Genomic DNA, 10,873 nt, shown 5'->3' with positions numbered 1-10,873 from the left:
TGTACGATTTGGACCGGCAAATAGAGTGCATATGAACAAGCAGAGCCAACGTTGAGCAAGTACAGTATAGGGCGCTGCGAAGCCCGTACTTACATAAGGTAGAAGGGCACTGATTACGGAACGATGAAATAATATTTCTGCCAACCAGCGCCCACAAAATAGAGATATCCAAAGGGTTACAAATTATGTAATACCCTCCTTTTTTTGGCGACGCAAAACCCTCCCAAATTCTCATGCTCTTTGCAGGAAGTGGTAAACCCATGTTCCGAGGTACGTACAAGAGGGACCATCATCCCTCCGCACCTTGGGGCACTGCACACAACCCAGTCACTAACTAGCCTTAACGGGCTAGCGCTCGACAGTGATCCAGACAGAGACAACAACCCCATGACCCACCTGTATAGTACGCACATATGGCCAAGTTGTATTGTTGTGGCAGTACATATGTACCAGCAACAGGGGGATCTTTGAAATTGGCAATCTGGGAGAATTCAAGACGAGGCGGTCTCGGTTAATGACCGTATTTAGACACCACAAAAACTCCGCAGTGGATATCCGTGACTGTCGGCAATGTCAAATCTGAGTCGAGCCTGAGCACAACAAATGCCTATAACCTGGTCCCTGGCGCTCCAGGGAAGGATGGCGGCATCATTGGAGGGTGGACAGACTGGGAAGGTAGGCTAGGTCCAATGGGCGTGATGCCAACCGCAGGAAAGGAAGGCGCCGAATCACCGGGCAGTCTAGACAGCTGGCCATTTCTGTCCATCATAAGACGGTGCAACTGTCCGTAACATGACGGTGCCGTGAAAATCACCGCACGAGAAAAGTGGGTGAAGAAGCTTATCAGCACAGTTGGCAGGGCGATAACCGGCACAGCAAGAATACAAGCTCCGAGTCCAGAACTCACCTGTAGCCGTATGCCGTGAATAGCATACCTCAATGAACCAAGCTCCTCGTTAATCCGCATGCTCTCGGTCGTATGCACAATATCATTTCGGCGAGCCATGGACTCGACAGAAGCAGATATCGCCGCTACAGAGTCCCTCAATCCAGATAACGTTCCTTCCAAAGATGTGCTCAGGTTCAGGGGGGCGATAGGAACCAGAAGCGACCGTTGATGTACTTGCGTATGGCCGTCGGACAGGTTACCGAATGGACGGCGTGTAGCCGCCGTATGGTGGTGAGCGTCTACGAATCCTGCTTCTCGGGCGACGGAAAAATATGCTGCAGCATCATCTACGTCAGCCGGGTGAACGGGCGGAGGTGCCATGTCGGAAGGCGACATAGGACGAAGTTCCACACGGCCTGTGATATCGCGGGAAGCCAGTATCTCGATCATGCTTTGGTTGCCATCACTTCCTGCGGGAACCTGAGTCGCCAACTCCCGATTCCATTGTTGCGTCTCAAACTGATACCAGGGTCGCAGGATGTTCTTCATACGTTGCATGTCACGTTGCATGGTTTGCACGACGCCTTCCAAAGCCTGGACCCTCTTCTTCAGGGTAACGTTTTCCGTCATGAACATGGATGTCTTGGCGGCGTGGATAGTAAAGAAGCCTTTGATGGCCTCATAGGGACACATTGGGACATGGATAGTCAATAGCTCGCAGCGGGGTCCGTTCCAAGGACACCCATTGTCGACATGTACACATGGCACTTCGACAGTTGGACAGCAGGCGGTGTGTAGCTGTGTCTCTGATCTTGGAAACTCAGCAGCGCAAAGAGAGCATGTAGCCATTTTCGATGAGCATTCGGAGTAGTGATCCTAAAAGAATTGACGCCGTCTAAGCTCTGCTGGTTGATCCAACCAATAAGCGTGACTCACGTTGAGGTCACCATACTTCACTGAGACACCACAACCCTGACATTGAGTAGAGCGATGGATACATACATCGGCATGCTTTCCGAGGTCTTTCCTGAAGATTGATAGATCACAGTCATCTTCGGGACACGGCACTGTGACATATAGACATGCGTTCTGGAGATGAGACGCTAGCAATTGACGCTGACAAGCGTACGTGCACCCTGCAATCCGTTGTGGGCACTCAACCAGGAGTTCTTCGACGAGCTATATAAATCCAGCTCAAACTGAGATGGGGGCAGCGTGACCATTGGAATCGGGACAACTGACGTGTTTCACGATCGGGTTCGCAGGTGAAAGATCGTCTACCGAGAGCGGCAAGCGGTCGATGGGACACTGTGGTGAGTGGCTGACAGCTTCTACGATGCAATCACGGCAGAAGGTGTGCATGCATGTCCTCGTGGTCGTTGGGTCCGTGAAAGGAGTGCTGGACGGATGATTATAAGTCAGGGTCACATAGAGGGCTCCCCTCCTAACTATACGCACTGGCATATGCAACACACCTGAGACAACAAGGATAAGACAGATCCACACGAGCTGGTCAGGTAGCTTACCAAGTTGTTGTTGGGAGGTTCAACGTAGTTCAGCAAGGTCATCGTTCAGTCAACGGACTCAACTAAGAGTGAACGATGGTCTGGATTCTTAATACTCAGTGCGCCATTCCGACCCTAAACTAGGTAGCTAATTCGTTCTGCTGCGCAGCTCGTTATTTACAGTGAAATATTGTGAAATACAACTGTCTCCTGTAGCGGATGAGCTCGGTTGTGCCGGTAGACGACTGCACTACTTCACGAGTCAAACTGAAACGGTGGATTAAATCACAGCACTCCCTACACACAAGACACGCACCGCCATCAAGTAGGACTCCGCAACTGTACGTGCTCGAGCATTTAGAGTAAGCTTCATCTCGCTGATTTCTTTATCCACTTCTTCCATAAATCTAAAAAGTGAAAGTTACTTGCACGCAGTCTCGCAGGAAACTCCAGGTCTCACTGGATGATAAAATCGACGATTTTGTGCTTGAGCATCGTTTCACTATGGACATTGGTAATTAGAAAAGAGATATCGTATCCCTTCGAGTAGATGGTGAACTTGTCAACCGATGAAAGTTGGAAATTGACTTACTGGGACTGGTTTCCGGCGGAGGACGATGAAATTCTCTGCTCTTTGCATCATGAAGCGAGTGAACTTGTGGCATAAGATGTTCTCGATTTCATCGGCTTGCTTGATCTTGATGCTCATGCGTATCGAGTTTATGGATGGCTCGATCAAGACGCGCTCGCTCTCGTTACGCGAGATCGTCAATGAATTGAGGAGGACTTCCTTGGAACCCCTATATAAGTCGTTAGGACAGCGTCACATCTTCACAAATACCGTTGGAACCTTGCTTCCACCTCTGGTTTGTTGTGCCGCTCGACGACCTGCATAGTATCGTGGTGATTACCATGAGCTGACCCTTCAATTACACTGGTGATTTACTTGTGACGAGAAATTCTGCAGCGTAAGTGCCGCCGTTAGCGTCGATCTGACAGCTGAAAGATACGGTCTCAAGGAATTTGACTGTATTGATCACTGGTTCAGCGACAGAAACATGTACTGAAGTGCACTGACCATCGTGATTTTCGGTTGAGACCCACCGCCAGGCTTCAAGTCAAGCGCATCAGCACCAGCATCCGTCAAAAAAGGGAATGAGTTCCCACGTCCATTCCACGTTCTCAAAAAGCAACCACACTAAGTGTTAGGACTTTCCTTACTACTACTTATTGCACGGCATGTTTGGGAGGATATCCCTGGCGTTCATCATCGTCACTATTGCAGCGTTCCTCTGCGCGCAATCCGTAGACGCTGCAAAGGGACCAAAAATTACTCACAAAGTTTACTTTGACATCAAGCATGGCGACAAGGATTTGGGCAGAGGTGAGCGTACCATTCAAGGTCGGGCCCGATAACTCTGACAAGAATGCTGCAGTTGTCATGGGTCTCTATGGCGGAGTAAGTCTAGTTGCCAGTGCGCGAGGGCGGGCCAGTTAACACCCGTCGAATTATAGACCGTTCCCAAGACCGTCGAGAATTTCCGCGCCTTGGCCACCGGCAAAGATAAGGACGGCAATGACCTCGGTTATGGTTACAAGGGTTCGAAGTTCCACCGTGTCATCAAAAATTTCATGTGAGCATTCCCCCCTGGTGCATTCCACCGCTTCCTGACCTTTCCCAGGATTCAGGGTGGTGACTTCAGTGCGTCGAAAATGTTACACTGCGAACGGGTGGCTCATGGTTGTATTGTTGTGTAGCCAAGGGTGACGGTACTGGTGGCAAGGTCCGTATACCGCCCCTTCTGCTTGATACGCAGCGGGTGAATTATATCATGCCTTGCAGTCTATCTATGGTGACAGGTTTCCGGACGAAAACTTGTAGGTTTCGTTGATGTTGAATGAAATACACGGCTGAAATCTTTCGTTAGCAAACTCAAGCATACTGGTCCCGGTACACTTTCGATGGCGAATGCTGGGAAAGATACCAACGGTATTTCTCGTCTGCCCCAGCGTCTTTGTTATCGCTGACATGATTCTCTCCAGGCTCACAATTCGTATGTCATTTCCTTTGCAACCGATCTTTTCTCCTGAATTGCTTTTCAAGTTTATTTGTACCGTCGTGACGAACTGGCTGGATCGTAAACATGTGAGTGCAATGAAGTGTTCGGGGGATGACGTTGTAATCCTGCCATTCAGGTTGTGTTCGGCCAAGTTCTCGAAGGAATGGACATTGTTTATGCTATTGGTATGTTCAATTAAGGGCCAAGTATATAAATGATATACTCTCTGACTCTGTTTTTTGTCACAGAGGACGTTCCCAAGGGTAGTAACAATAAACCACTAGAAGATGTCGTCATTTCCGACTCTGGAGAGGTGACTCATATTATTCCCGTTTTGAATTTGGCTCACGTTCCACCACAGTTGCCTATCGAGCCGGTTTACGATACGGATGGAAAAGAGGTACCACTCCGTGCTGAGCTCTAGTCCAGTACTCATGTTTTGAGCAATTTTGTCAATAAAACACGTCATATTTAACAGGACTTCAATATTGAACCCACTTCGATTTCTGGACTCGCCCCTGCTTCCCTCAGCAATCCCGAGAGCACAGGTTTACCAGCGCTCAGCGAGAAGATGGACATTACCTCGGTGTTCTCGTTGCTTTGGCGGGAGCATTATATCGGTATATTATTCGTTCTATCGGCTGGTACCTTCGCTTGGTGCATGTGGTGTGGGGGACTCCGCATTATGCGCCGTACGCTACGTCGTTCCCGTGGCACCAGCTATAGTCGTGTCCGTGACGAAGACCTCGAGAAATGAGTTAGCGATATCACTCCTATATCACTCCTTTGACTTTTCACTCCTTGAATTCGTGTTTTCAACTGGGACCTCTGAATGCTTTATTCTTTATATCTCTAATGTCTGAGTCGGAGGGTAGTAGATACGTAAACCTATGTTTGGTTGATCAGTATGGAAATGCGAGTCTTCCGACTTTCCTTCCAGTTGGTGACCGCATGGGTCTTCTACACGACCGACGCTCACATGCGCCGCGTCTCAGATCGCGGCGCATTGCGATCTTCGCCCTTCGCTTGTTCTGGGTCATTTCAACCATTTGGTGTGAATTTGGAGTATTCTTCTACAGTTTAGTGCACTGCAGGTGGCCGGACAAGGTACTACAGTTGCAGGTAAGTGTGTACGCTCCATGATTTTGACTTCTGGTTCGTTTTACGTGGATTGTTGTCCATTTCAAGTTGACCAGCGCAACGAAACCTACCCGGGTGTTGCTGATTGCGGATGCTCAAGTGCCCAATCCCGCCGTAGCTGGGAGTTCCTGGTTGGGAGAAGACACTGTTACATCGTACTTGCGCAAGAGTTGGAGCGTCGCCTATCGTCTTCATCCTGACATAGTCATTTTCCTTGGAGACACGCTTTCTGCCGGACGTTATGTTAGGAGTAAAGAAGAGTATGTTCGCCTTTTGGTTTTTCCGTTTGCCTTACGACGAATCGCTGGTTTCCTGTGTGTGTAGGTATGATTCCTACTACCGCAGGTTCGAATCAATATTCCGACATGGCAGCGAAACGACCTTCTACTTCATCCCTGGAAATACTGATATTGGGTAAGATTTTCATATTTTCAGGTTTGACATCCTCGACCCTCCACAGTTTAGGGCAATCACCGTCGTTCTCCAAGGATGCTTCGCAGTTCTTCGCCGAGTATTTTGGGCCGCTGAACCAAGCTATAACTATTGCTGGACACAAATTTGTTCTCATCGATGCTCCCAAGCTCGTAGAAGAAGATTATCAACGACATGCCCATGGCCAAACATTTGAAGAATGGACCCCGCTCAGTGGGGGACCTATCGCTTTCTTGAGATCTACCGCGAAGACGTTGGCCAACGTCGAGTCTGTCATTCTGTTGAGTCATATTCCACTGTCGCGTCCTGCGAGCAAGTCCTGTGGTCCTTTTCGGGAGAAGGGCTCGATAAGTGCTGGAGCTGGCCATGGCTATCAGAATATGCTGGGAAAGCAGACGACGGAGTTTATGCTGAAGACTCTTCAGCCGTCGGCCATATTCAGGCAAGTCAGACTCCCTGATGTTCAACAATATTGGTGTTCATCGTCTGGGCTAGCGGCGATAACCGCGACTATTGTGAGGTATTGCACACGATCCCTGGTCTTGACGGCCCAGATGTAAAGGCTGAAGTCCGGGAGGTCACTGTCAAGTCCTTCTCGCCCTCACGGCACATCAGATGGCCCGGGTTTCAGCTGATCTCCCTGATTCCCCCAATCCCGGGGTCTTCGTCTGGTCCTACCATAGCAGACACGTCGTGCCACCTACCCGACACTGTGGGCATCTACAAACGTATATATCTCCCATCTTTGGTGCTCACAGCGATCGTTCTACTGTATATAAATATGCCACTCCGGAGTTACCACCGGCGTCTATCGCCTGTCTCGGGTCGACGGCCGCCTGGTCCAGAGTCCGCAATATGGTCCACATGGTCCCCTCATCTGCAAAGGTTCCTGAAGAGCCCGACTGATCCTCTTCCAATGAACCCAAGCACAACGGACCATGCCACTTCTCGATCAGGAACACCTCGGACATCACCGCTTCTCAGTCCCATTGCACTGTTTTCGCCTCAGGACGAGATAGAGGATTTAATGAGTCCAACGCACAACACCCGTAATGACCACGAGGATAATCGAGGCAGTTCCTGGGTAACAAAGGATGAAGGGGAGTACTTGGACAACGTTCCTGTGTTCCTGCCACAACCGCGTTATTCCCGACTTCGTCGAAATGGGTGGTGGTCCTGGAGGGCGCCCTTTGGCTCGAGGGGTCGACGGCGGTACATCACTATTCGTATTCCTCAATGGGGTAATCGTCTCACTCCTGGCGGTCAGTCGCTTTTATTTGGGACACCGGAGCTACTGTGGGGATTTGTCTGTGATGTTGCTAGTATCGCATTGCCTGCTTTGATATCCCGACTCATTTTCGGATGGATGTTTTCCTCGGTATGACATACTGCTAAGCGATCTTTTTCTGCCTACTCACAGTTCTACATTCACTTGTTTTTCTTGTATGGCCGGACAGCTTTTGGTTAATTCTTCGATTTGGATTTTAGGGATGTATTTAAGACGCAGCACAATCGCTATCGATGTCCTTGGACAATCATTAAGTTAATGGTGTGAATTGGGCAATGCATGGGACCTCCAACTCAAATTATCCGTGTCAACACATGTCCTGTAATACCCAACACTAAGCAAATGGTCAGAGGTGGCAAGTTGCAAACGTAACGAGCACGTACGATATCCGGTAAGCTTCTCTAGTGGTGTGTGGAAGTACAAGGTAGTAGTATAAGTGGCGAATAGCCAAATAGCGATGATGCCGAAGGTGTACATGACCGCATACTTAGTGCGTGGGCGTCCAGGGCGAATTCGAGCGAGAGAGGAGAGACAGCGTAAGCTGATCGGCGAGAAACAGGGTGGACAAGGTAAGAAGAAATATATGCCCAGAGACGTCATGACCTCTTCTCATCCTCGGAACAATTGTCCAGTGTCCCTCGGGAAGGAGAAGCGGTGACGCAAAAAGGCTTGGATGTGTGAGCGGTGACACCGTTGACTTGGTAAAGCAGAACTCGTTTGGGATGGAAAGGGCTGCGCCAGAAGGTAGCGAGATCGTACACTCGCCTCCAGATGCTGCGATGAATCGTTCCAACAAAGCAGGGCCGAAAAACCAGCTCGTGAAGACCAGCCAAACTGCCGTTCCGAGTGCCCACCTGGAGAGCCTCCGGAGGGACCGTTGTTGACGTGGGCTGGTTATCCAGAGGAACAAGAAAGCACTGGAAGTCCATGCCCACGCACGTTTGATGAACAGAACATTGAGGAAATTGGCTTTCGTAGCAAAGTAATGTGTCTCGTGGAGATGATGCGGAAGGTGTGTGAGGAAGGGATCCGAGGTATCGAGATATGTATTGTTTTTCACAGAATAGATGGTCCCCAGGAAGATGATGAGCGTCAGGATTGTGAAGGTTGCTTGCAGCACGTCTACCTTGAATGGCATGGCTTTCAGCGTCGCCGGCGACAACTCGTGCTGAGTGGTGGGGAGGGAGTTTGGCTCTGTCATTGCGCACGTGACACTGTCCCTAATCATGAACCTAGATGACACTCTGTAGCTAGTATATCCGTGAAATCTATGACATGCTATCGACAATTGGGTATTGGTATGCTCATCTCGACGCCCAAGCATTGTCGAGACGATCCAGAACACTCTGAACTTCGCGCACCGCAGCCTTGCGCTGCTGTCTAGCATCAGGCCAGTCAGCACCAGGCAGGTGGAGAGCATCGAGGCGCAAGAGGGATTGTAGGAGCAGCTCTGACAGACGGCTATGGTCAAGGGACGTCGGCACCTGCGATGGCACGCTATCAGAGAATGCCGGTAATCTTCCAGGCGTAGGCGTTTGTACGGGAGCGACGAATGTGCTTGGGTGAGGCGCAGTGGCCAGTGAACCCAAACAGGCGAGAACAAATGCATCCACATCTGGAACTAGCGTTGAGCGTACACGGTCCAACTCAGCACGTATGGTACTGATCGTGCCCTGCTCCGTCGGTGGCTCGTTAGATCTGGACGGCCGTGCATGTGGAGCGGGGGTTTGTGCTGATGTGTGACCCCCGATCAGCGCGATCGTAGAATTTTCGCGGATGTTGTACGCGGACACTGGCAGAAGCTTCAGCTAAAACGCACAAGAGAAAACATAGGTGGCATACGAGGGGCATGGTCGTCATTCATGACTGCGCCAGCGTGAACCAGCTTGAATGATGATGGAGGAAGGTGTGTATACTCCGCGATATCAGCTCTGAGCTTGCCCAGCGTTGTGCTAAGAGGTGGCACTAGGAAATGTAGTACGTCTCTGCCCCACTTGACATGAACCATGGTATTGAAGGACTGGCGGGACGCAGCGCGAAATGGGGTGAGCAACAGTGCAACAACTGCACGAAAAAGCAGCACTAGGCTGACCGCAACTGGTTAGACGGTGGTAAGTGACACAGTGGAGACGGTGGCGCGTGTGGGACATACCTGCGTGCAATGGAGACAGTTTGGAGAAAGATGCTAAGTGAATGGACGAGGCCTGTTTAGTCAACTCAGAAACACAGTCAATTGCATCCAGTACTTGACTGAGCCAATACGATTTACTCAACTCACACCTCAGTTCACTACTCGTTATCACTCTCAACTCCTCAAGAGTATCAATCGGTTTCCACCTACTGTCTAGTTCGGACTCGCTTGACTGCGCAGCCAATCCAGAGTTTCAGTGAGACGCTTCTCGACTCCCCGCAGGACAGCTCTATCAACAATAATCCTCCCACCCTCCATACGAGCAACCAGGGAGAGCCCAAGTACATTGCGTATCGAATGTTGTGTTGTACACTTCAGTCCGCAACTCGCAGCACAAGCAAGTCCGTTTGCTGCATCCAGTACGATGCGATGAAGCCGGTCTCAAGGAAATGGCTGTTGCACCACCTTTCCTCCACATCTGGGAACCTCTCTTGCGGCATGGCTACAGCCTCTTCCGAGAGGGAATTGCCAAAGCCACGAAATGTGGCCTCCAAGTAGCTGTCGAACACAACTGTTATCTCACCGGTGCCAGTAATAGCGTCGACCCAATGGTGGTTAATGCCGTGTGGAAAATAACGCCTCCCAAGCTCGATCAAGCTGTTAATGCTCGATAATACTGGTACACCTTAGCAAGACGCCGGTCCAACCTTTCCGCCTGAGGCTTCTGGTCGAGGCCCATACTATTCGTAACTTCGCAAAGCGAACGTAGAAGACGGGATTTTTGGAGAACAGGGACGATCACTGCAGGCCCCACATAGCGTGCCAGAGAGATCGAAATCTCGGGTTATTCTCACAGCATCCCTCAAGAGATCACGCATCATTTTCGGAAACGGAGGTTCACTTCTAGAATACTTCCCTTTGTGATACGATGCAGACTTAGGGAACTCTTCCTTGGCGGAGGCCGAGAGCTCATGGCCCACTAGGGTATCCTCCAGGTGGCGCGAGAATGCGGCCACGGCTTCATCCATCTTCGTCATCTGCTTCTCGATGTTCTTTCCACAACGAAAAAACAGGAGAGGTAAGATATCACATGCATCTTCAATTGTGGAAGCCACCATCACGTTGAACAAATCGTGAACAGCCCGATCGTCTTTGATGGTGACGATGACATTTTTTGCTAGGACAAGTGTGAGACACTGACATGTGTCGAATGCAGCGAGGTTGTTGTCTTAGCCGACGCCTTGGTAAGACGTCCGGGGTCCTGAGTAGCCGAACTGATTGGACAGCCGAGGTTGCTCTGGATTGGTAGTTCAGGATGTCGGGGTGGTTGGTTGCCATGTTGACGGCTTGAAGCGTCAAACAATTTCAACACCAAGCAAGTAGGTGCGGCGTAATATGAGCTCTTACTTCGGTTATTCAACAGTAATG

At 50.2% G+C, this 10,873-nt stretch overlaps 6 protein-coding genes across 6 annotated transcripts; 2 read left to right on the top strand and 4 right to left on the bottom strand.

The window, feature by feature from the left end:
* Positions 1-463: 463 nt before the first annotated feature.
* F5J12DRAFT_187921 (uncharacterized protein) lies at positions 464-2,677 on the bottom strand. The gene is made up of 6 exons (XM_051738310.1): positions 2,416-2,677; positions 2,348-2,364; positions 2,132-2,288; positions 1,826-2,068; positions 908-1,765; positions 464-781 (listed from the first exon to the last, which is right to left on the bottom strand). The coding sequence occupies exons 1-6, from the start codon at positions 2,455-2,457 to the stop codon at positions 608-610; spliced, it is 1,491 nt and encodes a 496-aa protein (XP_051604862.1). The 5' UTR covers positions 2,458-2,677; the 3' UTR covers positions 464-607.
* Positions 2,554-3,514, bottom strand: F5J12DRAFT_187866 (uncharacterized protein). Its single transcript, XM_051738309.1, has 7 exons — positions 3,473-3,514; positions 3,341-3,421; positions 3,245-3,282; positions 2,987-3,194; positions 2,855-2,934; positions 2,711-2,801; positions 2,554-2,661 (listed from the first exon to the last, which is right to left on the bottom strand). The coding sequence occupies exons 1-7, from the start codon at positions 3,473-3,475 to the stop codon at positions 2,650-2,652; spliced, it is 513 nt and encodes a 170-aa protein (XP_051604861.1). The 5' UTR covers positions 3,476-3,514; the 3' UTR covers positions 2,554-2,649.
* Positions 3,515-3,611: 97 nt separating this feature from the next.
* F5J12DRAFT_796899 (cyclophilin-like domain-containing protein) lies at positions 3,612-5,375 on the top strand. Its single transcript, XM_051744140.1, has 12 exons — positions 3,612-3,778; positions 3,831-3,853; positions 3,910-4,028; positions 4,077-4,096; positions 4,153-4,178; positions 4,238-4,272; positions 4,323-4,384; positions 4,438-4,448; positions 4,499-4,540; positions 4,591-4,639; positions 4,703-4,767; positions 4,816-5,375. The coding sequence occupies exons 1-12, from the start codon at positions 3,634-3,636 to the stop codon at positions 4,876-4,878; spliced, it is 660 nt and encodes a 219-aa protein (XP_051604860.1). The 5' UTR covers positions 3,612-3,633; the 3' UTR covers positions 4,879-5,375.
* F5J12DRAFT_796894 (Metallo-dependent phosphatase) lies at positions 5,376-7,482 on the top strand. The gene is made up of 5 exons (XM_051744139.1): positions 5,376-5,576; positions 5,643-5,854; positions 5,919-6,008; positions 6,055-6,468; positions 6,522-7,482. The coding sequence occupies exons 1-5, from the start codon at positions 5,406-5,408 to the stop codon at positions 7,408-7,410; spliced, it is 1,776 nt and encodes a 591-aa protein (XP_051604859.1). The 5' UTR covers positions 5,376-5,405; the 3' UTR covers positions 7,411-7,482.
* On the bottom strand, positions 7,483-8,497 carry F5J12DRAFT_796892 (inositol phospholipid synthesis and fat-storage-inducing TM-domain-containing protein). Its single transcript, XM_051744138.1, has 3 exons — positions 7,910-8,497; positions 7,698-7,800; positions 7,483-7,648 (listed from the first exon to the last, which is right to left on the bottom strand). Exons 1-3 carry the CDS (start codon positions 8,450-8,452, stop codon positions 7,608-7,610), a joined length of 687 nt encoding a protein of 228 aa, XP_051604858.1. The 5' UTR covers positions 8,453-8,497; the 3' UTR covers positions 7,483-7,607.
* A 121-nt stretch (positions 8,498-8,618) lies between these two features.
* F5J12DRAFT_711799 (uncharacterized protein) lies at positions 8,619-9,322 on the bottom strand (the record flags this gene model as incomplete). The annotated part of the gene is made up of 2 exons (XM_051740728.1): positions 8,619-9,106; positions 9,157-9,322. 2 exons carry the CDS (start codon positions 9,320-9,322, stop codon positions 8,619-8,621), a joined length of 654 nt encoding a protein of 217 aa, XP_051604857.1.
* Between the last annotated feature and the right edge of the window lie 1,551 nt (positions 9,323-10,873).

Source organism: Pisolithus orientalis (assembly GCF_024613125.1).
Source record: "Pisolithus orientalis strain OTSU chromosome Unknown F5J12scaffold_2, whole genome shotgun sequence".
NCBI lineage: Eukaryota > Fungi > Basidiomycota > Agaricomycetes > Boletales > Pisolithaceae > Pisolithus > Pisolithus orientalis.
The sequence above is the reverse complement of the archived record's forward strand: the minus strand, read 5'-3'. Positions and strand labels throughout refer to the sequence as shown.